Below are 26700 nucleotides of genomic sequence, written 5' to 3'. Positions count from 1 at the left end.
ATTGCATAACATATTCACTACATGGAACAACAGACAGTCCATACAAACGTATTGCATAACATATTCACTACATGGAACAACAGACAGCCCCCCCCAAAAAAGCTAAAGGAAGTTTGTTCTGAAGTGTCTGTCCTATATCTGAGAGAAGAAGAAAGATCAGCCAGAGCATGGACTTGAACCCATTCAAATATCTCTGGAGATCTGTAAATAGCTGTGCAGCGACACTCCCCATCCAACCTGACAGAGCTTGATAGGATCTGCAGAGAAGAATAGGAGAAACTCCCCAAATACAGGTGTGCCAAGCTTGGTAGCGTCATACCCAAGAAGACTTGAGGCTGTAGTCGCTGCCAAAGGTCCTTCAACAACGTACTGAGTAAAGGATCAGAATACAATTATTATTATTCTTTTTTATTACAACTATTCTAAAAACCTGTTTTTGCTTTGCATTATGGGGTATTGTGTGTAGATTGATGGGAAAAAAACGATTTAATACAGTTTAGAATAAGGCTGTAACGTAACAAAATGTGGAAAAGTCAAGGGGTCTGAATACTGTCCGAATGCACTGTAGTTCCATTCACTTTTTAACTGGCCAAAATGGAAAACCATTGTGTTCCTGAGTCAGCTTTCAATAGAGTGTTCATTATAGTTTTGTCGGACAAACCTTTTGGAAGCTACTGACGTTTTTGTGAGAAGACCGATTTTCAGGATGTCTCCTGGTCTGATAAACACTGCTCTAGCTCTGCCACCTTGCACCACAGATGCGGAAGGACGACATCGGCGGATGTGGTGGATTGAGACGCAGGTTAAAGCACATTTGAGGTCTGGGAACAATCAAAAGATTTTTGGGCGGGAGCGTCCAAGAACACGCTGTGTTTGGCTAGCAGTGTTTTTGTACTGTACAGTGTAGGCTACATGTGATGGCAGAGTTTCCAAAACTAATGTGCTGTCATTGAAACAAATCATCATGATATCAGTCTGCCAGGTAGGCCTACTCTTTAGTCAACATTTAACTGAGAAGGTTTTTTGGGATGTCTTTAGAAATGTATATTCAAACAGTGCACGGTGACAAGATTCAACCAAGACTTCAGATTTTATTTCATTTTTTAAATTAGGCCTCCTGGTCTGCATATCCATTGTGTTTGAATGCATCTTGATAAGAAAAGCACATTGTAAACCAAAAACTAACATGAACAAAAACAACACTTATTTTCTCCACTGACACCCTAGCGACCAATTAAGAATAGGTGTTGGGTGTTGGGTCGCAGTTTTGAGCCCTGGTCTTTGATAGCCTACCTGGCGAGAGGAAGGAGGTGAAGTAGTAGAAGATCTCAGAGTCCCTCTTGCGTCCGGTGAAGCCCACCACAGAGCCCACATCCAGGGGGAAGGTCCTGAGCTCCTCCCCCGAGCTCAGACGGTACATCTTAAGGACGTTCTTCACATCGTGCAGGAAACACACAAACAGGAGGCTGGAGTAGGTACAGGTGGCAAACACTGGGAGAGGGAGTGAATGAGAGAGAGCGCAAGAAGGGTTAGTCAAACAATCTACATTTTTCAAAACCATGATCATGTGGATAACAGAATACTCCTAGAGAGTATATAGCATTTGTTATTTACTGAGGACCTGATCAAAACCAATAGAGACTGACAGTCGGTCTGGTAATGCTCCAGTCCTCCCTGTCATAATTAGCAACAGAGGACATGGAACGCATATTATGTCCCGTAGTGTGGTTCATGTAAATCACTTAATTTATGTTCCTTTAACTCCCCTGAATACCTCTGTCAATCTGGCAGCTACCCATGTCAAGATTGGTGTATTGAATGTAAGATATCTAAATAATAAGTAGTTCATATGCAATGATTTTATTATTTCCACTGACATTGACAGTGTTTTCCACAAGCACATGGAGTAGCCAGCCAAATAGAAAAAGTAGCCAGCCTGGCTCCCCCGGGCATTTTTTTTGTTGCAGAACAGGCACTATTTTGGTGGCCTCTGGTACATTGAAATGCTAGATTGTATTTTCAACCAGCAAATATCAAGAAATAACACTGATTACACATTTTCACTTTTACAGTGTTAGTTTCATCAGCTGTTGTACAATATGATATAAAACACAGGAAGATTTTCATTTGGACTGCAGGCTTCAAGCTTCCTTTTAAGAGGCATTTTCTCAGCTACCTGCCATGCAGGACTGATTGAATAATGAAGCAGGTGTTAATCATGGCCTTTACTACAGAGAAAGCAGCAGTGGACTACTCTTATTGTCAACCTTTTCATTAAATCACTAGATCAATATCTTTGAAAATATCATATAAGTATCATTAGCTTTTAAAACAATTCAATCTGTTTTCTTATATTATATTTTGGACCAGAGTGAGGCTCTCTCTCCACCAGCCTACATATTGTTCCTGCAGCGAGGAGGAATCACCATCGTCATCTAATGTTTTCATAATTTATCTGCAGATTAATTGGCAAAAAGCCTACCAGTATGCAAATTTGGGAGCCAAATGAACAGCTCTTACCGATGCAATTCAGTAGGCTTCTGACGATTCACTCACTTTAACGCCACTGTCTGGCAAGTCCTGATGGACTTCATATCGAAAATACAAACGAGATCTTTGCTTTATATACGATACCATGAATATATAACTATGTTGTATGATTTATGACTGGAAAGGATATATGAGATCGACTTTATTCAGTCAGTTCGATACCTGGCTGCATATGAAACACGCCAGAGTCCAACATGAACTTTCCTCACTGGCCCAGTCAGCCAAAACTCTACTGGCCCGAACAGAATTTCTACTGGCCTGGACAAGGTGTAGTTCTTAAATTACAAATGTTGTAAATGACTATTGTAGCTGGAAATGGCAGATTTTTTAAATGAAATATCTACATAGGCCCATTATCAGCAACCATCACTCCTGTGTTCCAATGGCACGTTGTGTTAGCTAATCCAAGTTTAACATTTTAAAAGGCTAATTGATCATTAGAAATCCCTTTTGCAATTATGTTAGTACAGCTGAAAACTGCTGTTCTGATTAAAGAAGCAATAATATTGGCCTTCTATAGACTAGTTGAGTATCTGGAGCATCAGGATTTGTGGGTTCGATTACAGGCTCAAAATGGCCAGAAGCAAAGCACTTTCTTCTGAAACTCATCAGTCTATTCTTGTTCTGAGAAATTAAGGCTATTCCATGCAAGAAATTGCCAAGAAACTGAAGATCTCATACAGCGCTGTCTAATACTCCCTTTATAGGACGGAGCAAACTGCCTTTAACCAGAATAGAAAAAGGAGTGGGAGGTCCCGGTGCACAACTGAGCAAGAGGACAAGTACATTAGAGTGTCTAGTTTGAGAAACAGACGCCTCACAAGTCCTCAACTGGCAGCTTCATTAAATAGTACCCGCAAAACACCAGTCTTAACATCAACAGTGAAGAGGCGACTACGGGATGCTGGCCTTCTAGGCAGAGTTGCAAAGAAAAAGCCATATCTCAGACTGGCCAATAAAACTAAAAGATTTAAGATGGGCAAAAGAACAGACACTGGACAGAGGAAGATTGGAAAAAAGTGTAATGGACAGACGAATCTAAGTTTGAGGTGTTCAGATCACAAAGAAGAACATTTGTGAGACGCAGAACAAATGAGAAGATGGAGGAGTGCTTGACGCCATCTGTCAAGCATGGTGGAGGCAATGTGATGGTCTGGGGGTGCTTTGGTGGTGGTACAGTGGGAGATTTCAAATCAAATCGGTCACATACACATGGTTAATGCAGATGTTAATGTGGGTGTTACGACAGTGCAGTGATATCTAACAATTTCACAACCACTACCTTATACACACAAGTGTAAAGGAATGAATAAGAATATGTGCATATAAATATATGGATGAGCGATGGCCGTGCGGTATAGGTAAGTTGCAGTAGATGGTATAGAGTACAGTATATACATATGAGATGAGTAATGTAGGGTATGTAAACATATAAAGTGGCATTGTTTAAAGTGACTAGTGATACATTCATTACATCCCATTTTTAATTATTAAAGTGTCTAGAAATTTGAGTCAGTGTGTTGGCAGCAGCCACTCAATGTTAGTGATGGCTGTTTAACAGTCTGATGGCCTTGAGATAGAAGCTGTTTTTCAGTCTCTCGGATGTGTACAGGGTATCTTGAAGAAGGAAGACTATCACTCCGTTTTGCAACATCATGCCATACTCTGTGGGCGTGCCTTAATTGGAGCCAATTTCTCCTAGAATAGGACAATGACCCAAAGCTCTAAACTATACAATAACTATTTAGGGAAGAATGGGTCAGCATGGAGTGGCTACCTATTGAGCTGCTGTGGGAGCAGCTTGACCGTATGGTACGTAAGAAGTGCCCATCAAGACAATATAACTTGTGCTTCAGGAAGCATGGGGGGAAATCTCTTCAGATTACTTCAACAAATTGACAACTAGAATGCCAAAGGTCTGCAAGGCTGTAATTACTGAAAATGCAGGATTCTTTGACGAAAGCAAAGTTTGAAGGACACTATTATTATTTCTATTAAAAATCATTATTTATAACCTTGTCAACGTATTGACTATATTTCCTATTCATTTTGCAACTCATTTCATGTATGTTTTCATGGAAAACAAGGACATTTCTAAGTGACCCCAAACTTTTGAACGATAGTGTACATGAGATGAATGCCTTGAAATGAGTGATGACAACTACATAACACTGGAAAGAGAAACTAAAAAGCGGAAGGGTAACATCAAAGTTAACGAAGCTGACATTAAGTAACTTAACAGAGAGAACAAGTTGTTGAGCAGATCCCTACTTGATATACAGACTAGATCAATGCACAGAAATCTGGTGCTTAATGGAAATAAAGAGGATGAAGGTGAAGATCCAGAGAGAATGGGGAAAGAATTCATGGTTAAAGCAGATCCCAGGCGGCACGGTTTACCAATTTAAACTCTAACTCTAGAGGACAGCGATACGAGCGCCCAATCGTTGCCAAATATACATCCGTTTAGTGCTGTCCCCAACTAAATTAAATCTTGGTCAACCGAAAGTCATCTGTTCTTTCGACCAATTGATTGGTGGAAATGTTTAAACATGTATTTTTCCATATATAGACACACAAGGTGTTTTAATAAAATCAACTACATGCATTGAACTTGTCTGATGATTTAAGCTTCCTGATTTGATGAAATAAGACACATGTACCCCTTTTTCTCCCCAATTTTGTAATATCCAAATAGGTAGTTACAGTCTTGTCTGTATGGGAGTTGCAGTGATGGGACTCGGGAGAGGTGAAGTTCGAGAGCCACACGTCCTCCGAAACACGACCTTGCCAAGCCACACTGCTTCTTGACACACTGCCCGCTTAACCCAGAAGCACCAATGTGCTGGAGGAAACACTGTACTACTGGCTACCGAAGTCAGCGTGCATGCGCCCGGCCCGCCACAGGCTGGGCGCGATGGAGCGCAATGGGACAAGGACATCCTGGCCGCCCAAACCCTCCCCTAACCTTGACGACGCTGGGCCAATTGTGCTCCGCGGCCGGCTGCAACACAGCCTGGGATCCAACCCGGGTCTGTAGTGACGCCTCAAGCACTGCGCATCACTTTAGGCCGCTGCGTGACTCGGGATGCCCCCTTTAGGTGCTTTTTGGCAAACTCCAAGCAGGCTGTAATTTTACTGCCTTTTACTGAGTGGCTTCCATCTGGCCTCTCTACCATAAAAGCCTGATCGGTGAAATGCTGCAGAGATGGTTATCCTGTTCTCTCATTTCCAGAGAAACTCTGGAGCTGTGTCAGAGTGACCATCAGGTTCTTGGTCACCTCCCTGACCAAGGCCCTTCTCACCCGATTGCTCAGTTTGGCCGGGCGGACAGCTTTAGGGAGAGTCTTGGTGGTTCCAAGCGTCTTCCACTTAAGAGTGATGGAGGCCACGGTGTTCTTGGGGACCTTCAATGCTGCAGAAGTGCCGACACGATCCCGTTTCGGAGCTCTACGGACAATTCCTTCAACCTCATGGCTTGGTTTTTGCTCTGAAATGCACTGTAAACTGTGGGACATTTTATAGACAATTGTGTGACTTTCCAAAGCATGTCCAATCAATTGAATTTACCACAGACTCGAATCACGTAAAACCATCAAGGATGATTAATGGAAACAGGATGCACCTGAGCTCAGTCTCGAATCTCAGAACAAAGGGTCTGAATACTTATGTAAACAATAAATGTTTCTAAAAAACTGTTTTTGCTTTGTCATTTTTAAAATTTAATTCATTTTAGAACAAGGCTGCAATGTAACAAAATGTGGAAAAAGTCAAAAGGTTCTGAATACTTTCCCGAATGCCCTGTACAATAGGCAAAACACAGAGACAGAGAAGATGCCCACAATGGTGTATGTTGGTGCATAAAGCCGAGAGAGCTATGGGAGTGTTAAGAGTTATTTTGAGTCCAAACTGTTGCAGAAGACTCTTTATTTACCCCCGCCAGCTGTCCTGCTAGGCACCACAATGCCAAGTCCTCATATTTTCCTCAGAGATTAAGCTTTTCCCCTACATGACAACCTCACTCGAGAACCCTTATCCAGGTATGTTGAGAATGTTGGAATAAATGTCACTTTTGTTTCTAATTTCCTTTGTTACTGCATACACCTCTTTATGACAAGAGCCATTTTATCAAGGTTTTTGGATCCTGGAAAATTGTATATTTTTTTGTTGACCTAATATGACTTTCTCTTGGACACCTCCTGAATGACAGGTAACATCTCAATAAACCTGGGCATACCTGGAACTACCCCCTCTCGTTGTCGGAGTTAGAGTATGCATTCGGCATCATCTTCAAGGATGAAGGTTCCTGATGTGCACTGTAACCAGTAGTTAATAAAATTCAAGCTGATTCTGGGACGCCTCAGTGTGCAGTAATTTAGATTAGACCGAACTACACCACAAGCCTGTAAAGTCGTTGTCAGCAATTGATGTTCAAATATAATCCATTGAAACAACTTGCATTGAAATGAAGAAATGTCAGTGCTTTTCAGGACACAAATAAACCTTTATTCTTGTTTCTGAAAATATACCACAATACTAAAGTGTCTGCTATGAACAGACGTGTAAACAACAAAAGGGTCAAATATAGTGACAAGAGTAGATATAAATATTTAACAGCAATATAAATATTTCAGAACAAAAGTAAAACAGACATGTAAATAACAAAAGTACGTATGGAATAAAATTAAAGTGTCTAGTGTCTGACTTCTGAGATATCTGAACAGAACAAGTTGTTCATTTCACTATGGTCCCAGTCGTCGTGGTAGATATTCGTCATGCGCGAACTCATGCAGCTGGTGATCTAATTCCTCCCAGAGTTTTGGCGAGAGTTCATCCATAGGTGCCAGGACACTGTGGGGATGAGAAGAGTGGGGAAATTAGGAGTGTCTGGAGAGTGTGCATGGTGAAGAGGAAAAAAAGAAAACGGAAGAGAGGAAAGGAGATCAGAGTAAAGTCTGACATTTTGATTTATTTACCTCTGGGACAAGCTGGTGGCTTGGTGCATGATGTTGTCCAGATCTTGATGTCCAGACGGAGTCTGCAGCCCTTTTCTCCATTCATCTCACACCCCTGCTACTACTGCTGCTGCTCTGTGGCATCGGTGAGGAGCAAGCCAGTGGAGTAGTTCTCGGAGGTGGGCCCAGGATAGAGTTGCCCAAGTCCTGCATGGAGATTGTTCCTAATTCTGCACTGCAACTCAGTGCGGGAGATGGGCTGGGGGCCGGTCAAGAGTTAGTACTGGGGACAGCGGTCGTGCTTGGGGCCGGTGAACAGGAAGTGCTGGGGTGCAGAGAACACAACCACAATTGTCTCAGCTTCGTACGAATTAGGGGAGGGTTTGGCCGGCCAGGAATTCCTTGTCCCATCGCGCTCGGCTCGGGCGATTGTGGAGGCCAGGTCATCTGATGCAGCACTCGATCGCTCTCCTTCTTGGTCAAATAGCCCTCAAACACCCTGGAGGTGTGTTGGGTTTGTTGAAAAACAAATCAGTCCCACTAAGCCCAAACCAGATGGGATGGCGTATCGCTGCAGAATGCTGTGGTAGCCATGCTGGTTAAGTGTGCCTTGAATTCTCAATAAATCACAGTCAGCGTCAACAGCAAAGCACCCCCACACAATCACAGCACCTCCTCCATGCTTCACAGTGGGAACCACATGCGGAGAGCATCCATTCACCTACTCTACGTCTCACAAAGACATGGCAGTTGGAATGTAAAAATCTAATTCGGACTCAGACCAAAAGGACAGATTTACACCGGTCTAATGTTCATTGCTCATGTTTCTTGGCCCAAGCAAGTCTCTTCTTCTAGTAGTGGTTTCTTTGCAGCAATTCAACCATGACGGCCTGATTCACCCAGTCTCCTCTGAACAGTTGATGTTGAGATGTGTCGGTTACTTGAACTCTGTGAAGCAATTATTTGGGCTGCCATTTCTGAGGCTGGTAAATCTAATGAACTTATCCTCTGCAGCAGAGATAACTTCGGGACTTCCTTTCATGTGGTGGTCATCTTCCTTTCCTATGTCCAGTTTCATCATCGCGCTTGATGGTTTTTGCGACTGCACTTGAAGAATCTTTCAAAGTTCTTGACATTTTCTGTATTGACTGACCTTCATGTCTTAAAGTAATGGACTGTCATTTCTCTTTGCTTACTTGAGCCGTTCTTGCCATAATATTTCACCAAATAGGGCTATATTCTATATACCCCACCTACTTTGTCACAACACAACTGATTGGCTCAAATGCATTAAGGAAAGAAATTCCACAAATTAACTTAAGGCACACCTGTTCATTGAAATTAATTCCAGGTGACTACCTCATGAGGCTGGTTTAGAGAATTCCAAGATTGTGCAAAGCTGTCAAGGCAACAGGCTGCTACTTTGAAGAATCTCAAATATAACATATATTTTGATTTGTTTAACACGTTTTTGGTTCCTACATGATTCCATGGGTTATTTAATAGTTCTGATGTCTTCACTATTATTCTATAATGTAGAAAATAGCAAAAATAAAGAAAAACCCTGGAATGAGTACGTGTGTCCAAACTTGAATGGTATAGGGTGTGTGTGATATATATAGCACACAGAGCTATCGCAGAAACCACTGATGCTACAGCCAAAGACAGCAATAAGTACACAAAGGCCCGCTATGACCTCCGCAGAGTCATCAAAAGGACAATACAGGAATAAGGTGGAATCAGATCTCACAGGCTCCGACACGTGGCATGGGCTACAGTCTATTACGGAGTACAAAGGAAAACCCAACTGTGATCTGCCCAACGACGCCTCCCTATCAGGCGAATTCAATGCATTTTATGCACGCTTTGACCACATCAAGCCGGGTGTGAGGGCCATCGCTGACCCAGAGGACTGGGTGTTTTAAGATGACCACAATCAATCTCAATTGCTCTCCACACTGCCCTCACCCACCTAGATAAGAGGAATACCTATGTGAGAATGTTGTTCATTGACTACAGCTCAGCGTTCAACTCCATTATCCCCTCCAAGCTTAGGACTCTGGGTCTGAACACCTCTCTATACAACTGGACTTTGATGGGCTGACCCCAGGTGGTGAGGGTAGGCAACATCCCTGTGTTAAGGGTCAGCGTGGTGGAGGTGATGTGTGCTTAGTCCCCTCCTGTACTCCCTGTTCACCCACGACTGTGTGACCATTATCAAGGTCGTTGACGTCACGATGGTGGTTGCCCTGATCACCGGTGACGATGAGTCAGCCTACAGGGAGGTCAATGACCTGACAGTGTGGTGCAGGAGCAAAAACTTCTCCCTCAACACCAGGAAGACAATATATTTCATCCTCCAAATTTTGGTAATGATGAGAGATGGAATGTGGAAGATTAATGTCTACTTTGTCATGTCATTAAATGAAGATGTTATAACAAAAACATTGTAACTTGAAGAGTTTTCATACGGTCTATATCATGTTTACATCTTTTCCACACAGCGTGAAGTATCCAGGATAAAGAGAATATTTTTGTGACGATAAAGTTGTGATTTTAGTTCTCCAAACGAGATCATAGTAAATTCTGATACCTTGCCTTGAAACTAGCTACGCCCCCAGGGAACCCAGAGGTGTCAGCAAGATGGAAACGCCCCCTTTTTACTCGAGGGTATAAAGCATTTGAGTTAATAATTAATATATCAGACTAGAATGACCACGAGCTGCAGCCGAGGTCTACGATTAGTCACGACCCTGAAAGCGCAACATGAGATTGAAGACTAAGGAACCTCTTAACAATCAATGCTACGGTTGAGTACTGTATCTAAGATGATGAATTCAAGCAGGACTATCTGGTTATTCTCTTCAAGTCATCGTTTGTCTACACTGCTTTCATCCCCATGCTGGGAACATTCCGCTGATTAGCCGTCCTCAGAAGACCACTCTTCCAGAACGAATACAAGGAAAAAGACAACTAAGAGAAAGGACATTGTGACATCTTGTGGACAATCAGATACTTACACCCAAGAACGAAGGAGTCGGTCAGCCAAAGAACAAGGCCTCTGTCGAACCTTTCTCACTAAGCCCACGAAGGCCTGGGCCCAACAAAGACACCCAATGAAGACAACACGGAAATACATGCATTACACTTCTTACCCATAAGAACGGCAGATCGGGGCAAGGTATTAGGGCTATTATAAGTATAGTTCCCAAATGTATCCAAGTGTTGCTTTTCTCTCTTGCTCTCTCTCCCTCGCTCTCTCTCAAAATCTCCATCTTGTGTAACATGTCGTGTTGGTCCGCTAGGGACCTGTTGTCATTGTATACACACACCACATTCATTTATCTTGTTAGTAAATAAATAATCAAATAAATGTGTGTGGTATGGAATGATTAGTGAGACCCAGATTTGTGCAGAGTCTACGATGTTCAGAATGAGACTGATATGAGGAAATTATTAATTTATGACTAGTATATCTATATTCTTTAGTTAATTCGGGAAATGGTGACTCATTAAACAAACTCCTCCAGTGGTGTCCCAAATTCCTAATGAGTTCAATGTTAAATGATTAATTAAATTGAGTAATAATTAAACAGGTAAGTAATTAAACAAGTAGGTAATTAAATTGATGAATAGCAGTGATCACATTAATGATTGTCACGTCAGCTCTATTGTAGTTATTTTGGATCTCAGTGACGCGTTTGATACTATTGATCATAACATCTTTGTTGACCGGCTAGGTAGGAATCTCTCACGTTGCCCACCAGTGGTTCAGGTCATATCTATGTGGTAGATGTTTCTCAGTGAGCATGGGTGGTTCAGTATTGTCCCCAACACCTATTCACTACGGTGTCCCTCAGGTGTCAATTCTGGGCCCCATCCATTTTTCTCAGTACATGCTTCCATTTATCATTCGCAATCATTACATTTAGTTATGATTGACACACAGCTGTATTTACCAATCAGACTCAATGACCAAGCTAGCGTAGCTACCCTTAAGTGTCTTGCTGACGTCAAATATTGTATGTCTTACCATTTTCTCAAGCCGACAGAGATGGCCGCCTCGCTTCGCGTTCCTAGGAAACTATGCAGTTTTTTGTTTTTTTACGTGTCATTTCTTACACTAGTACCCCAGGTCATCTTAGGTTTCTTTACATACAGCCGACAAGAACTACTGAATATAAGATCAGCGTCAACTCACCATCAGTACGACCAAGAATATGTTTTTCGCGATGCGGATCCTGAGTTCTGCCTTACAACCAGTGTAACCGAGTGGATCACATGCAGCGACCAAAAAAAAAAAAAACTCAGAAAAAGAGGGAAACGAAGCGGTCTTCTGGTCAGACTCCGGAGACGGGCACATCGTGCACCACTCCCCAGCATTCTTCTTGCCAATGTCCAGTCTCTTGACAACAAGGTTGATGAAATCCGAGCAAGGGTAGCATTCCAGAGGGACATCAGAGACTGTAACGTTCTCTGCTTCACGGAAACATGGCTCACCGGAGAGACGCAATCCGAAGCGGTGCAGCCAGCGGGTTTCTCCACGCATCGCGCCGACAGAAACAAACATCTCTCTGGTAAGAAGACGGGCGGGGCGTATGCCTTATGGCCAACGTGACATGGTGTGATGAAGGAAACATACAGGAACTCAAATCCTTCTGTTCACCTGATTTAGAATTCCTCACAATCAAATGTAGACCGCATTATCTACCAAGAGAATTCTCTTCGATTATAATCACAGCCGTATATATCCCCCCCAAGCAGACACATCGATGGCTCTGAACGAACTTTATTTAACTCTCTGCAAACTGGAAACGATTTATCCGGAGGCTGCATTCATTGTAGCTGGGGATTTTAACAAGGCTAATCTGAAAACAAGACTCCCTAAATTTTATCAGCATATTGATTGCGCAACCAGGGGTGGAAAGACCCTGGATCATTGTTACTCTAACTTCCGCGACGCATATAAGGCCCTGCCCCGCCCCCTTTCGGAAAAGCTGACCACGACTCCATTTTGTTGATCCCTGCCTACAGACAGAAACTAAAACAAGAAGCTCCCACGCTGAGGTCTGTCCAACGCTGGTCCGACCAAGCTGACTCCACACTCCAAGACTGCTTCCATCACGTGGACTGGGAGATGTTTCGTATTGCGTCAGACAACAACATTGACGAATACGCTGATACGGTGTGCGAGTTCATTAGAACGTGCGTTGAAGATGTCGTTCCCATAGCAACGATTAAAACATTCCCTAACCAGAAACCGTGGATTGATGGCAGCATTCGTGTGAAACTGAAGGCACGAACCACTGCTTTTAATCAGGGCAAGGTGTCTGGTAACATGACTGAATACAAACAGTGCAGCTATTCCCTCCGCAAGGCTATCAAACAAGCTAAGCGCCAGTACAGAGACAAAGTAGAATCTCAATTCAACGGCTCAGACACAAGAGGTATGTGGCAGGGTCTACAGTCAATCACGGACTACAGGAAGAAACCCAGCCCAGTCACGGACCAGGATGTCTTGCTCCCAGGCAGACTAAATAACTTTTTGCCCGCTTTGAGGACAATACAGTGCCACTGACACGGCCTGCAACGGAATCATGCGGTCTCTCCTTCACTGCAGCCGAAGTGAGTAAGACATTTAAACGTGTTAACCCTCGCAAGGCTGCAGGCCCAGACGGCATCCCCAGCCGCGCCCTCAGAGCATGCGCAGACCAGCTGGCCGGTGTGTTTACGGACATATTCAACCAATCCCTATACCAGTCTGCTGTTCCCACATGCTTCAAGAGGGCCACCATTGTTCCTGTTCCCAAGAAAGCTAAGGTAACTGAGCTAAACGACTACCGCCCGTAGCACTCACATCCGTCATCATGAAGTGCTTTGAGAGACTAGTCAAGGACCATATCACCTCCACCCTACCTGACACCCTTGACCCACTCCAATTTGCTTACCGCCCAAATAGGTCCACAGACGATGCAATCTCAACCACACTGCACACTGCCCTAACCCATCTGGACAAGAGGAATACCTATGTGAGAATGCTGTTCATCGACTACAGCTCGGCATTCAACACCATAGTACCCTCCAAGCTCGTCATCAAGCTCGAGACCCTGGGTCTCGACCCCGCCCTGTGCAACTGGGTACTGGACTTCCTGACGGGCCGCCCCCAGGTGGTGAGGGTAGGCAACAACATCTCCTCCCCGCTGATCCTCAACACTGGGGCCCCACAAGGGTGCGTTCTGAGCCCCCTCCTGTACTCCCTGTTCACCCACGACTGCGTGGCCATGCACGCCTCCAACTCAATCATCAAGTTTGCGGACGACACAACAGTGGTAGGCTTGATTACCAACAACGACGAGACGGCCTACAGGGAGGAGGTGAGGGCCCTCGGAGTGTGGTGTCAGGAAAATAACCTCACACTCAACGTCAACAAAACTAAGGAGATGATTGTGGACTTCAGGAAACAGCAGAGGGAACACCCCCCATCCACATCGACGGAACAGTAGTGGAGAGGGTAGCAAGTTTCAAGTTCCTCGGCATACACATCACAGACAAACTGAATTGGTCCACTCACACAGACAGCATCGTGAGGAAGGCGCAGCAGCGCCTCTTCAACCTCAGGAGGCTGAAGAAATTCGGCTTGTCACCAAAAGCACTCACAAACTTCTACAGATGCACAATCGAGAGCATCCTGGCGGGCTGTATCACCGCCTGGTATGGCAACTGCACCGCCCTCAACCGTAAGGCTCTCCAGAGGGTAGTGAGGTCTGCACAACGCATCACCGGGGGCAAACTACCTGCCCTCCAGGACACCTACACCACCCGATGCTACAGGAAGGCCATAAAGATCATCAAGGACATCAACCACCCGAGCCACTGCCTGTTCACCCCGCTGTCATCCAGAAGGCGAGGTCAGTACAGGTGCATCAAAGCTGGGACCGAGAGACTGAAAAACAGCTTCTATCTCAAGGCCATCAGACTGTTAAACAGCCACCACTAACATTGAGTGGCTACTGCCAACACACTGTCAATGACACTGACTCTACTCCAGCCACTTTAATCATGGGAATTGATGGGAAATTATGTAAATATATCACTAGCCTCTTTAAACAATGCTACCTTATATAATGTTACTTACCCTACATTGTTCATCTCATATGCATACGTTGATACTGTACTCTATATCATCGACTGCATCCTTATGTAATACATGTATCACTAGCCACTTTAACTATGCCACTTGGTTTACATACTTATCTCATATGTATATACTGTACTCGATATCATCTACTGTATCTTGCCTATGCTGCTCTGTACCATCACTCATTCATATATCCTTATGTACATATTCTTTATCCCCTTACACTGTGTATAAGACAGTAGTTTTTTTTTGGAATTGTTAGTTAGATTACTTGCTCGTTATTACTGCATTGTCGGAACTAGAAGCACAAGCATTTCGCTACACTCGCATTAACATCTGCTAACCATGTGTATGTGACAAATAAAATTTGATTTGATTTGATTTGATATTTGTCCCACACCTCATTAGTCAACCAATGTAAAGCCTGCGGCCAGAAACATTGGTGTCTTCTTTGAACCTGACCTAAACCTTGAGATGCATGTAAAGAAGTTTGTCCAGTCCTGCTTTTATCATCTAAGAGACAGCTAAAGTCAAGTATTTATTTTAGTCACTGATCTGGACAAAGTTATACATACAGTAATCTAGGTTTGAGGGAATAAAATGAACTCTGTATTAATGTCTGCCAGAAATCACTGCATTGTTAAGTTAAGGGGTGTCAAACATTAGGCCCCAAAAGTGGTTCAATCCAGCCCGTAGTTGGTTTGAGTAAACATTACATATTTTTTTTAACTGTGAGGACTATTTTTTCCTAATATTGACAGCAAGGAAATATGACCTAACTTTCAGCGTGGACCTCCTTAACAACAGAATGCCGCCCACGGGGCAAAATTAGTTTGACAACCCTGGTCTAGTTAGTTGAAAATGCTGCAGCTCAGCTTTTAACAGGCAAAATAAAATGTACCCATATCACACTTTAGCTTCTCTACACTGGCTACCAGTCACTTTGAGAATAGATTTAAATGTTTTATTAAATCGTACTATATCTCTGATCTTGAATATCCCTACGAGCCAGGACGCAGCCTGAGATCCTCTGACAGGGCTCTGTAGATCATTCCAAAGTCTAGATTGAAAACTAAAGGAGATTAGGACCCTTAGACTTTGGAATGATCTGCTAGAGGAGATCAGACTTGTAGATTCAGTGCCTCTTAAAACCCTGCTGAAGACACACTTATAAAGATGATTTTAATGTATTATTTTTTTAAATTCTCCATCATCCGGTCTTTGTTAGTACTTTTATTTTAATATTTTATGATGTAAAGCACTTTGTTCCTTGTATTGAAAACGCTATACAAATATTTATGTTTTTTTTTTTTTTTTTTTTTAAGTTGTGTCATCACTGTTGGCTGCAGCCAAAAGTGTTTGGTAAAAACCTACAGTGCATTCGATAAGTATTCAGACCCCTTGACTTTTTCAACATTGTTAAATTAAAGCTTTATTCTACATTGGATTAAATCCCCCCCCAAATAAAAAAAAAACTGATATTTACAAAAGTATTCAGACCCTTTACTCAGTACTTTGTTGAAGCACCTTTGGCAGCGATTACAGAGTCTTCTTGGTCATGACGCTACAAGCTTGGCACATCTGTATTCGGGGAGTTTCTCCCATTCGTCTTCTCGGATCCTCTCAAGTGCTGTCAGGTTGGATGGGGAGTGTTGCTACACAGTTTCAGGTCTTTCCAGAGGTGTTCGATTGAGTTCAAGTCCAGGCTCTGGCTGGGCCACTCAAGGACATTCAGACATATCCCGAAGGCACTCCTGCGTTGTCTTGACTGTGTAGTTAGGGTCAATGTCCTGTTGGAAGGCGACCCTTCGCCCAAGTCTGAGGTCCTGAGCACTCTGTAGCAGGTTTTCATCAAGGACCTCTTTACTTTGCTCCGTTAACAATTCCCTCGACCCTGAGTCCCTGCAGTTGAAAAACATCCCCACAGCATTATGCTGCCACCACCATGCTTCACTGTAGGGATGGTGCCAGGTTCTTCCAGACATGATGCTTGGCATTCAGGCCAAAGAGTTCAATATTAGTGTCATCAGACCAGAGAATATTGTTTCTCTTTTAGAGGTCAACAGATTATGATTTTTCAACACCAATACCGATAATTGGAGGACCAAAAAAGCAGATCGGCCGATTTAAAAATGTTTTTGTAATAATGACAATTACAACAATACTGAATGAACACTTATTTTAACTTAATAATATAATTTATCCTCAATTTAACCTCAGGTAAATAATGAAACATGTTCAATTTGGTTTAAATAATGCAAAAACAAAGTGTTGGAGAAGAACGTAAAAGTGCAATATGTGCTACGTAAGAAAGCTAACGTTTCAGTTCCTTGCTCAGAACATATGAAAGCTGGTGGTTCCTTTTAACATGAGTCTTCAATATTCCCAGGTAAGAAGTTTTAGGTTGTAGTTATTATAGGAATTATAGGACTATTTCCCTCTATACCATTTGTATTTCATTAACCTTTGACTATTGGATGTTCTTAGACAACTTTAATATTGCCAGTGTAACAGTATAGCTTCCGTCCCTCTAGTTAGCACGCGCTAACTAGCTAGCCATTTCACTTCGGTTACACCATCCTAATCTCGGGAGTTGATAGGCTTGAAGTCATAAACAGCGCAATGCTTGACACACAACGAAGAGCTGCTGGCAAAACGCACTCAAGTGCTGTTTGAATTAATGTTTACGCGCCTGCTTCTGCCTACCACCGCTCAGTCAGATACTTAGATACTTGTATGCTCAGTCAGATTATATGCAACGCAGGACAAGCTAGATAATATCTAGTAATATCATCAACCATGTGTAGTTAACTAGTGATTATGATTGATTGTTTTTTATAAGATAAGTTTAATGCTAGCTAGCAACTTACCTTGGCTTACTGCATTCGCGTAACAGGCAGTCTCCTTGTGGAGTGATACGAGAGAGAGGCAGGTCGTTATTGCGTTGGACTAGTTAACTGTAAGGTTGCAAGATTGGATGCCCCGAGCTGACAAGGTGAAAATCTGTCGTTCTGCCACTGAACAAGTCAGTTAATCTCTTGAAGCTAGGGGGCACTATTTTTATGTTTGGAAAAATAACGTTCCCAAAGTAAACAGCCTATTTCTCAGGAACAGATGCTAGAATATGCATATAATTGACAGATTAGGATAGAAAACACTAAAAAGTTGCCAAAACTGTCTGTGAGTATAACAGAACTGATATTGCAGGCGAAACCCTGAGAAAAATCAAACCAGGAAGTGGCTTCTATTTTGAAAACTCCATGTTCCATAGCCTCCCATTGCGCCATTTAAAGGGAAATCAACCAGATTCCTTTTCCTATCGCTTCCTTAAGGTGTCAGTTTTCAGACATAGTTTCAGGCTTTTATTTTGAAGAATGAGCGTGAACGACCACATTGCGTAAGTGGATAGGTGGGGGCTCTCAGAGTGAGTTGTGAGCAAAAGAGAAAGGCGACCATTGTTACTCCCGGTCCTAGTGAAAAGCCAAGTGTCCCGGTTGATATATATTATCGAATAGATATTTGAAAAACACCCTGAGGATTGATTATAAAAAACGTCTGACATGTTTCTGTGGACATTATAGATATAATTTGCAATTTTTGTCTGCGTTGTCGTGACCGCTCTTTCCGGTGGATTCCTGGGCATAACGCACCAAACTAACGGAGGTATTTGGATACAAAAAATATCTTTATGGAACAAAAAGGAACATTTGTTGTCCAACTGGGATTCTCGTGAGTGAAAACATCTGAAGATCAAAGGTAAACGATTGATTTAATTGCTTTTCTGATTTTCGTGACCAAGTTACCTGATGCTAAGTGTACTTATTGTTTTGTCGAGCAATCGATAAACTTACACAAACGCTTGTATTGCTTTCGCTGTAAAGTATAATTTCAAAATCTGAGACAGGTGGATTAACAAAAGGCTAAGCCTTTTTTATTTTTTTTATTGGCGCCCAAAAAAACGATTTCCAATTGTTATGAAAACTTGAAATCGGCCCTAATTAATCGGCCATTCCGATTAATCGATCGACCTCTGAGATAGTTGTTCTTCTGGAAGGTTCTCCCATCCCCACATTGGAACTCTAGAGCTCTGTCCGAGTGACCATCGGGGTTTGGTCACCTCCCTGACCAAGTCCCTTCTCCCCCGATTGCTCAGTTTGGCCAGGCAGCCAGCTCTATGAAGAGTCTTGGTGTTTCCAAACTTCTTCCTTTTAATAATTATGGAGGCCACTGTGACCTTGGGGACCTTCAATGCTGCAGAAATGTTTTGGTACCCTTCACCAGATCTGTGCCTCAACACAATCCTGTCTCGGAGCTCTACGGACAATTCTGTCGACCTAATCAAAACATCTTCATTAGCCTTTTAAAGATCACTTGTTGGTAGTAGCAAGCAGTGAATGGAAATTATTTTTTCCTCTTTAGTATATATTTTTGTCTAGCTTCTGTATAAAGTATATTATTTGCGTAAAACTGTCTTTTCATTGTCTGTGACCTACCGATGACGTCCTTGTCGTGCTGGGGGATAAGCTCCTTCCAGTTGGCCTGGACAGGCTGGGCAAAGTTTATGTTGATGAGGCGGTAGCGCGGGGCCTCTAGGTTGGTCTTGAAGGTGAACACTGTGCCCTCATTGGTCACGTACTCGTACTCCGCATCAAAGTTGTCTATCAGCTTCACCCACGGCAACAGGCCTGGAGAAGAAAGAGATACAAGGGGATACAATGAGTGATCCAATGCGATGCACACAGAGGGCCAATCAAAAGATCTGCTTATGGATGGATTTTGCCCATTTAACCAGGTTTTCCCATTGAGCTCAAATGAAGAAGAAAAAAATCTAAGGAGATTTGGCATGATTTATAGCCAATATGGCAAAACAAATAATGTCATGATTAGGGCCAGGCCTTTATTTTTTTTAGCATGTCGACCATCACACCATGTGTGAATTAATTGTCACGTGTGCATACCATGATGCAGGCCCGGGACCCTCCAGTCTTCGGGGGGGCCTGATTGGTGTCACACTTTTGCCCCAGCTAACACACCTGACTCCAATACTCAACTAAACATATTCAGTTAAAAATGCAATTGCTAGGGATGGGGGAAAAGTGACACCAAATCAAATCAGGCCCCGGAGGAATGGATTTGTCCAGGCCTGAATCGAACGTGATTAACCAATTAGTCCGAAATAAATTCCCAACCATGTAGATCGACTTCAGCTGACAATTATTCACATCAGCAGCCTATGCTTTAGCCTAATGCTCTTGTTTTTTTAACTAGAAAATTATCATGATCCATTGGGTAATTTGTCACTTTCAATGATAAAGTAATGTTTTGTATTAAAATAAACACAGTATGTCAGATGGCATTTTACACCCCCTCCACCCGTCGCCTCAAGATTAATGTTTTGGTTCATAGCACTAGCTGCACCACTGAAGTTTAAAATGAAAAGGACATTTTAAAATGTATTTTGTTGAAACAGCAATACAAATCTAACAGTACAAGTCCAATGGAGTTGTTACATACAGTATAATTTGAGCTGCGTGAACCACGAGCAAATTATTTGGATAATTTCATGTTCCCTGTAATAACCCTGATGAGCATGGCATGTCTGATTAGGCTTCGCTGTATAGCAGACTGACGCTGTCATCAACCTACCAAAGGTTGCACCTTAGCAGAAACCTGCATGTCTGGTAGCTTGCCAGCAGTCAATGGGGACCTCGTAAGCAGTTTACAAGCATTAAACAATTTTTGCCATCTATTTTCCTAACTTCAAATAGGTTAAATCACGTTGTTAAAATGTTTTAATTCAGTTCCAAAAGCAACAGTCCTGGCTGAGCCCCACAGGCTATGCACACCATGGCCGCTTCATGGTTACAATTTAGCCAAGCTGTGTCGGTATGCAGCAAATGAGAAAGCACATGATATAAAAACAGATCTGCTTGCGGGCCCGGCTCCACGAGGGGAAAAAAAAAGGAGCTTAGCCACCTGTGTGCCAACTCAGTTTTAGTTTTATGTCCCAATATAAAAATAGCAAACAAGTTCAAATGATTGAGTGACTGGGCAGGGGTACAACCATGGGTGGGCCTGGGAGAGAATAGGTTCACCCACTTGGGAGCAAGGCCCACCCACCACGGAGCCAGGCCCCGCCAATCAGAATAAATGTTTCACTACAAAAGGGCTTTATTACAGACAGAAATACTCCCCAGTTTCATCTAATGTCCAGGTGGCTGGTCTTACACAATCCCGCAGGTAAAGAAGCCAGATGTGAAGGTCCTGGGCTGGCGTGGTTACACGAGGTCGGAGGTTGTATCGCCAAATTCTCTAAAACGACGTTGCAGGCAGCTTATTGTAGAGAAATTAACATTCAATTCTCTGGTAACAGCTTGGGTGGCCATTCCTGCGGTGAGCATTCCAATTGCACACTCCCTCAAAACTTGACACATCTGTGTCAATGCACTGTCCTATCCCATCTGGACAAGAGCAATAACTATGTAAGAATGCTGTTCATTGACTATAGCTCAGCATTCAACACCATAGTACCCTCCAAGCTCATCATTAAGCTCGAGGCCCTGGGTATTAGGTCCTGGACTTCCTAACGGGCCACCCCCAGGTGGTCAAGCTAGGAAACAACATCTCCACTTCGTTGATCCTCAACACTGGGGCCCCACAAGGGTGCATGCTCAGCCCCCTCCTGTACTTCCTGTTCACCCATGACTGCATGGCCATGCACACCTACAACTCAGACGACACAAAAGGAGTAGGCTTGACTACCAACAACGAGACAGCCTGCAGGGAGGAGGGGAGGGCTCTGGAAGTGTGGTGTCAGGAAAATAACCTCACTCAACAAAACTAAGAAGATGATTGTGGACTTCAGGAAACAGCAGATGGAGCACCCCCTATCCACAGACAGGACAGCAGTGGAGAAGGTGGAAAGTTAAGTTCCTCTGCGTACATATCACTGACAAACTGAAATGGTCCACCACCCACACAGACAGTGTGGTGACGGCACAACCGCTCCTCTTCAATCTCTGGAACCTGAAGAAATTTGGCTCGTCACCCAAAACCCTCACACACTTTTACCGATGCACAATTGAGAGCATCCTGTCGGGCTGTATCACCGCCTAGTCCGGCAACTACACCGCCCACAACCACAAGGCTCACAAGAGGGTGGTGCGGTCTGCACAACGCATCACCGGGGGCAAACTACCCACTCTCCAGGACACCTACAGTACCCGATGTCACAGGAAGGCCACTGCCTGTTCACCCCTGCATCATCCAGAAGGTGAGGTCAGTACAGGTGCATCAAAGCTGGGACAGAGACTGAAAAACAGCTTCTATCTCAAGGCCATCAGACTATTAAACAGCCATCACTAACACAGAGGCTGCTAATTAGAGGTATACAAAGCTCTGCCGCACCCTCCATTTGGCAAATCTGACCATAATTCTATCCTCCCGATTCCTGCTGCAGACAAGCAAACAAAAACTAAACCAGGAAGTACCAGCGACTCGCTCAATATGAAAGTGATCAGATGATGAGGAATCTAAGCTACAGGAGTGTTTTGCTAGCACAGACTTGAGTATGTTCCAGGATTCATCCAATTGCATTAAGGAGTATATCACCTCAGTCGCCGGCTTCATCAATAGGCAGATCAAAGGCGTCGTCCCCACAGTGATCGTACATACATATCCCAACCAGAAGCCGTGGATTACAGGCAACATCCGCACCGAGCTAAAGGATAGAGCTGCTGCTTTCAAGGAGCGGGACACTAATCCGGACGCTTTTAAGACAACCCACTATGCCCTCAGACAAACCATCAAACAGGCAAAACATCAATCCTACTACACCGGCTCTGACGCTCATCAGAAGTGGCTGGGCTTGCAAAATATTACAAAAGGGAAGCAGTCGTGAGCTGCCCAGTGCCGTAAGCCTATCAGACGAGCTAAATGCCTTTTATGCTAGCTTCGAGGTAAACAAGACTGAAGCATGCATGAGAGCCCTAGCTGTTCTGGATGACTGCGTGATCAAGCTCTTCGTAGCTGATGTGAGCAAGACCTTTAAAACAGGACAATATTCACAAGGTCGCAGGGCCAATCTCACTCCACACTGCTCTTTCCCACCTGGACAAAAGCAACACCTATGTAAGTGTGCGGTTCATTGACTACAGCTCAGTATTCAACACCATAATGCCCACAAAGCTCATCACTAAAATAAGGATCCTAGGACTAAACACATCCCTGTGACAGGCCGCCCCCAGGTGGTAAGGGTAGGCAAGAACACATCTGCCACGTTGATCCTCAACACTGGAGACCCTCAGGGGTGAGTGCTTAGTTCTCTCCTGTCCTCCCTATTCACCCACGACTGCGTTGCCAAGCACAACTCCAACATTACATTTACTAACTACACAACAGACCTGATCACCGAAAACAATGAGACAGCCTATAGGGAGGTGGTCAGAGCCCTGGTGTCAGGACAACAACCTCTCCCTCAACATGAGTAAGACGAAGGAGCTGATGGTGTACTACAGGAAAAGGAGAGCCGAATACACTCCCATTCACATCAACGTGGAAGCAGTGGAGCCGGTCGAGAGTTAAGTTCCTTGGTGTCCACATCACCAACAACTATAATGGTCCAAACTAGAGGTCGACCGATTATGATTTTTCAACGCCGATACCGATTATTGGAGGCCCAAAAAAGCCGATACCGATTAATCGGCCATTTTTTTTATTTGTAATAATGACAATTACAACAATACTGAATTAAAACATATTTTAACTTAATATAAAACATCAATAAAATCAATTTAGCCTCAAATAAATAATGAAACATGTTCAATTTGGTTTAAATAATGCAAAAACAAAGTGTTGGAGAAGAAAGTAATATGTGCCATGTAAAAATGTGTACCATGTAAAATATGTGCCATGTAAAATATGTGTACCATGTGAAATATGTGCCATGTAAAATATGTGTACCATGTAAAATATGTGCCATGTAAAATATGTGCCATGTAAAAAAGCTAATGTTTAAGTTCCTTGCTCAGAACATGAGAACATATGAAGGTTGGTGGTTCCTTTTAACATGAGACTTCAATATTCCAAGGTAAGAGGTTTTAGGTTGTATTTAATATAGTATTTATAGGACTCTCTCTCTCAATACCATTTGTATTTCATATACCTTTGCCTATTGGATATTCTTATAGGCACTATAGTATTGCCAGTGTAACAGTATCCGTAACAGTATCAGTAACAGCTTCCGTCCCCCTCCTCGCCCCTACCTGGGCTCGAACCAGGAACACGTCGACAACAGCCACACTCGAAGCATCGTTACCCATCGCGCCACAAAAGCCAATATTCTTGTTACATTGCACAACCGTCAATGTATGTCATAATTACATACAATTCTAGCAAATCAGTTTGTAATGAGCCAGGCAGCCCAAACTGTTGCATATACCCTGACTCTACGTGCAATGAACGCAAGAGAAATGACACAATTTCACCTGGTTAATATTGCCTGCTAAACTGGATTAGTAGTTATAACTAATGATTATGATTGATTGTTTTTTATAAGTTTAATGCTAGCTAGCAATTTACCTTGGCTTCTACTGCATTTGCGTAACAGGCAGCCTACTCATGGAGTGCAATGGTTAGAGCGTTGGACTAGTTAACTGTACGGTTGCAAGATTGGAACCCCTGAGCTGACAAGGTGAAAATCTGTTGTTCTGCCCCTGAACAAGGCAGTTAACCCACAGTTCCTAGGCAGTCATTGAAAATAAGAATGTGTTCTTAACTGACTTGCCTAGTTAAATAAAGGTATAAAAATATATATAAATAATAATAATAATAATAATTAGGAAATCGGCGCCCAAAAATACCGATATCCGATTGTTATGAAAACTTGAAATCGTCCCTAATTAATCAGCCATTCTAATTAATCGGTCGACCTCTTTTTTACCTTTATTTTAACCAGGCAAGTCAGTTAAGAACAAATTCTTATTTTCAATGACGGCCTAGGAACAGTGGGTTAACTGCCTGTTCAGGGGCAGAACGACAGATTTATTTGTACCTTGTCAGCTTGGGGGTTTGAACTTGCAACCTTCCGGTTACTAGTCCAACGCTCTAACCACTAGGCTACCCACTAGGCTACTCTGCCGCCCTCTAGTCCAAACACACCCAGACAGTTGTGAAGAGGGCACGAAAACTCATTTTCCCCCTCAGGAGACTGAAAAGATTTGGCGTGTGTCCCCAGATCCTAAAAAAAGTTCTACAGCTGCACCAGAGAGCATCCTGACCGGTCGCATCACCGCCTGGTATGGTGACACAGCTCGGCATCTGACTACAAGGTGCTACGGAGGGTAGTGCGTACGGCCAAGTACATCACTGGGGCCGACCTTCTTGCCATCCAGGACCTATATACCAGGCGGTGTCAGAGGAAGGCCCTAAAAATTGTCAAAGACTCCAGAGGCCCTAGTCATAGACGGTTCTCTCTGCTACCGCATGGAAAGCAGTACCAGAGCACAAAGTCTAGGTTCAAAAGGCTCCTTAACAGCTTCTACCCTGAAGCCATTAGACTGATAAACAATTAATCAAATTGCTACCCAGACTATTTGCATTGACCTGTTTTTTTACGCTACTGCTACTCGCTGTTTATTATCTATGCAGTCCCTTTACCCCTACCTACATGTACAAATGACCTCAACTAACCTGCACACCCACACGACTCTGTACCAGTACCCCATGTATATAGCCTCGTTATTGGATTGTTACTTTTAATTTTTTTTAAATGTACTTTAGTTTTATTTAGTAAATATTTTCATAACTATTTCTTGAACTGCATTGTTGGTTAAGGAAGCTACAGAAAGCTTCAGCGGAACCATCATTTTGGGCGAGGGTACTTGTGATTATTAATTTATTATGAAGGCAAGGGGTACCTGTGATGCCCTGAGGAGTGGTTTGGAGGTCGCAGTACCACAGCCGGTTGACCGGGTCACAGCCCTCCCTGATGGACAACAGCACATAGCGTCCGTCATCGGACACCTGAAGAGAGCGACACTGGTCAAACACTGACCACAAAACTATTCCGCTAACCCAAATAAAATACCAGAGAAATTGCTAACAGCAAAATTGTGTGTAGAGGGGAACAGGATTGGCATAGATGTGAAATGAACAGAAAATATTACTTACATTAAAGATAACATTACTCAAATAATGTCATTTCACGGTGGAACACCCTGTCTGTCAAGCACCCTGTCTGTTGAGGAGCGTTTAAGTAATAGTGACTCCACCCTACCTCGACACCACTCATCCACTTGGGGTGGTCGGAGAACTCAGCACATAGGCAGTCCTGGGACTGGGGGGTCCCCAGCACGTGAAAGTAGAGCTTCTGGTGCAGGTTGGTGGACGTCTCCGTGCCTAGAGGAGAGAGAGACGTTAATGTACCATGTCTGCCCCATTGTGGCAATGGGAGATCCCTAACATATTAGAAACACGCAACGATTTTACTGAGTTACAGTTCTTGTAAGGAAATCAGTCAATTGAAAATAATTCATTAGGCCCTAATCACGACTGGGAATACAGATACGCATCTGTTGTTCACAGATCACAGATTGAGGCTTGGATCAGAAAACCACTCAGTATCTAGTGTGACCATTTACTTCATGCAGCGTGACATCTCCTTCCCATAGAGTTGATCAGGCTGTTGATTGTGGCCCACTCCTCTTCAATTGCTGTGCAAAGTTGCTGGATATTGGCGGGAACTGGAACACGCTGTCGTACACGTCGATCCAGAGAATCCCAAACATGCTCAATGGGTCACATCTGGTGATTATGCAGCCAAAGGAAGAAATGTGACATTTTCAGCTTCCAGGAGTTGTGTACAGATCCTTGCGACATGCATTATCATGCTGAAACATGAGGTGATGACTGCGAATGAATGGTAAGACAATGAGCCTTAGGACTTCGTTGCGTATCTCCGTGCATTCAAATTGTCATCACTAAAATGCAATTGTGTTCATTGTCTGTAGCTTACGCCTGCCCATAGGCCCACCGCGGGGCACTCTGTTCACAACGTTG

General features: G+C 43.4%; 1 protein-coding gene across 1 annotated transcript in view; it reads right to left on the bottom strand.

The window, feature by feature from the left end:
• LOC112217390 (prolyl endopeptidase) overlaps nt 1–26700 on the bottom strand; it is a 58995-nt gene that overhangs the window by 22407 nt on the left and 9888 nt on the right. The window contains exons 6-9 of the mRNA XM_024377621.1: nt 25919–26040; nt 25560–25665; nt 19137–19328; nt 1294–1491 (exon numbers count right to left, since the gene is read on the bottom strand). Coding sequence (XP_024233389.1) covers nt 1294–1491; nt 19137–19328; nt 25560–25665; nt 25919–26040 — 618 coding nt within the window. The remainder of the gene's footprint in view (nt 1–1293; nt 1492–19136; nt 19329–25559; nt 25666–25918; nt 26041–26700) is intronic.

The sequence above is a fragment of the Oncorhynchus tshawytscha genome, linkage group LG18, assembly GCF_018296145.1.
Source record: "Oncorhynchus tshawytscha isolate Ot180627B linkage group LG18, Otsh_v2.0, whole genome shotgun sequence".
In the NCBI taxonomy this organism is placed as follows: domain Eukaryota; kingdom Metazoa; phylum Chordata; class Actinopteri; order Salmoniformes; family Salmonidae; genus Oncorhynchus; species Oncorhynchus tshawytscha.
Note: the sequence above shows the minus strand (reverse complement) of the source record. Positions and strands in the feature narration are given on the sequence as shown.